A 1,458-nucleotide genomic window follows, 5' to 3' on the forward strand; every position below is an offset into this window, starting at 1 on the left:
TATATTATATTAATTTAATTATTAATTCATCTGGTATTGCAAAGGACCAAAACTGGTCTATGCGTGGCTCATTGGCCTACCAGACTAACCTAACCTAACCTATATTCATTTMAATACAGTTATTTAAATTTTTTCGTTATTTATTTATTTCTATTATTTTGTTCTTGTTCTTTTTTTTGCATATACCTGCATATTTGTTTCGTTTGTGCCACCACATATACTCTGCGTCGCGCCGCAACTTTCCATGTTCATCACCAATCGCCACCAACACGTTGCCTCCATCACCACAACAAAATAAAAATAAAAAAAATTACAACGTTTTACGTGCATTATTATTTTTTATTCGTATTTTATGAATGTCTTTATGTTTACCGTTTTTATACTACACCGTTTATATACTACATTACTGCATTAGTGCTGAAAATGCGCAACTCGCTGGCTCGATCGAGTCGGCATCGATTGACACTCAAAATGAAACGAATACACGACCATTACCACATAGTATAACGAATGTTACCGATTTGAATACGATCACCTCAGACACTAGCCCACTTTCACCCYTAGAWWCACACATAAACAATACACMACAGCAACAACAAGAGCAAACAGCGGATCCACATGCCATTATTGATATGTCAGTGGATACTGTGGATATGCGAAATGATAGGTAAATTAAAGTTGACCATAAAAAGTGATAAAAAGTGGGTTTAAAAAATATAGTTTTAAGTGTTTGTGTGCTAAACAATTTTGAGGTTAATTTAATTTTTTTATATACATATATATGTATATATTTTATTTTATTAAAGTAAATATTGAAAATAATTTTTTAAACCCACTTTTGTTCACACACTACACCGCCACATAATTCCTACATGTTTGTATGTATTTAGTATTAAAGTAATTTTATTAAAAGTGCCACGCTTGTAGCTTGTAAGCGCTAGTCTTTCTGTTGTTTTTTGTTTTTTGTGTTTTTTTTTTTATTTAATTTTTAATTTTATTTGAACTTGTTTGCTATGAAAAAATAAATAATATTTTTAAGTATGTATTTGCTCATACATATATCACTACTAACACTTTCTTCATTTCTCATCATTCTCATATACTTTTAGTTACGACGAGGATGGCACGTCCATGCAAAAATCGTAAGTATTTGCCATAACCACAAATATTTCAAATTTATCAAAATCCACAAAACACTCTACAAAAATATATTAACATATATTATGAAGAATGCAGAATGATAAACTATTTTTTATTATTATTTCTTAATATTTTTCCAAATACTATTCCAAACGTCATAAACTACTTTTAGACTTTCCCTTTTATACTAAAGCTTTAAAGTTACACTTTTTCCTTATAGCTCATTATTAAAAGGTGATAGCTAAAGAAAATTCAAATGCATACAAAAAATTAAAATTTCAAAATTATCTGAAAAATGATTCAAATTATCTACGAAAT

At 28.9% G+C, this 1,458-nt stretch overlaps 1 protein-coding gene across 1 annotated transcript in view; it reads left to right on the forward strand.

Annotated features, from left to right (window-relative positions):
- Positions 1 to 1,458, forward strand: part of LOC108966599 (piezo-type mechanosensitive ion channel component) — a gene marked incomplete at its 3' end in the record, with an annotated part of 89,886 nt that overhangs the window by 79,448 nt on the left and 8,980 nt on the right. The window contains 2 exon segments of the mRNA XM_018929590.1: positions 416 to 667; positions 1,110 to 1,142. Of these exon segments, the coding sequence (XP_018785135.1) occupies positions 416 to 667; positions 1,110 to 1,142 (285 nt within the window).

Source organism: Bactrocera latifrons, unplaced genomic scaffold (genome assembly GCF_001853355.1).
Source record: "Bactrocera latifrons isolate USDA-ARS-PBARC rearing strain unplaced genomic scaffold, ASM185335v1 scaffold_165, whole genome shotgun sequence".
Lineage (NCBI taxonomy): Eukaryota > Metazoa > Arthropoda > Insecta > Diptera > Tephritidae > Bactrocera > Bactrocera latifrons.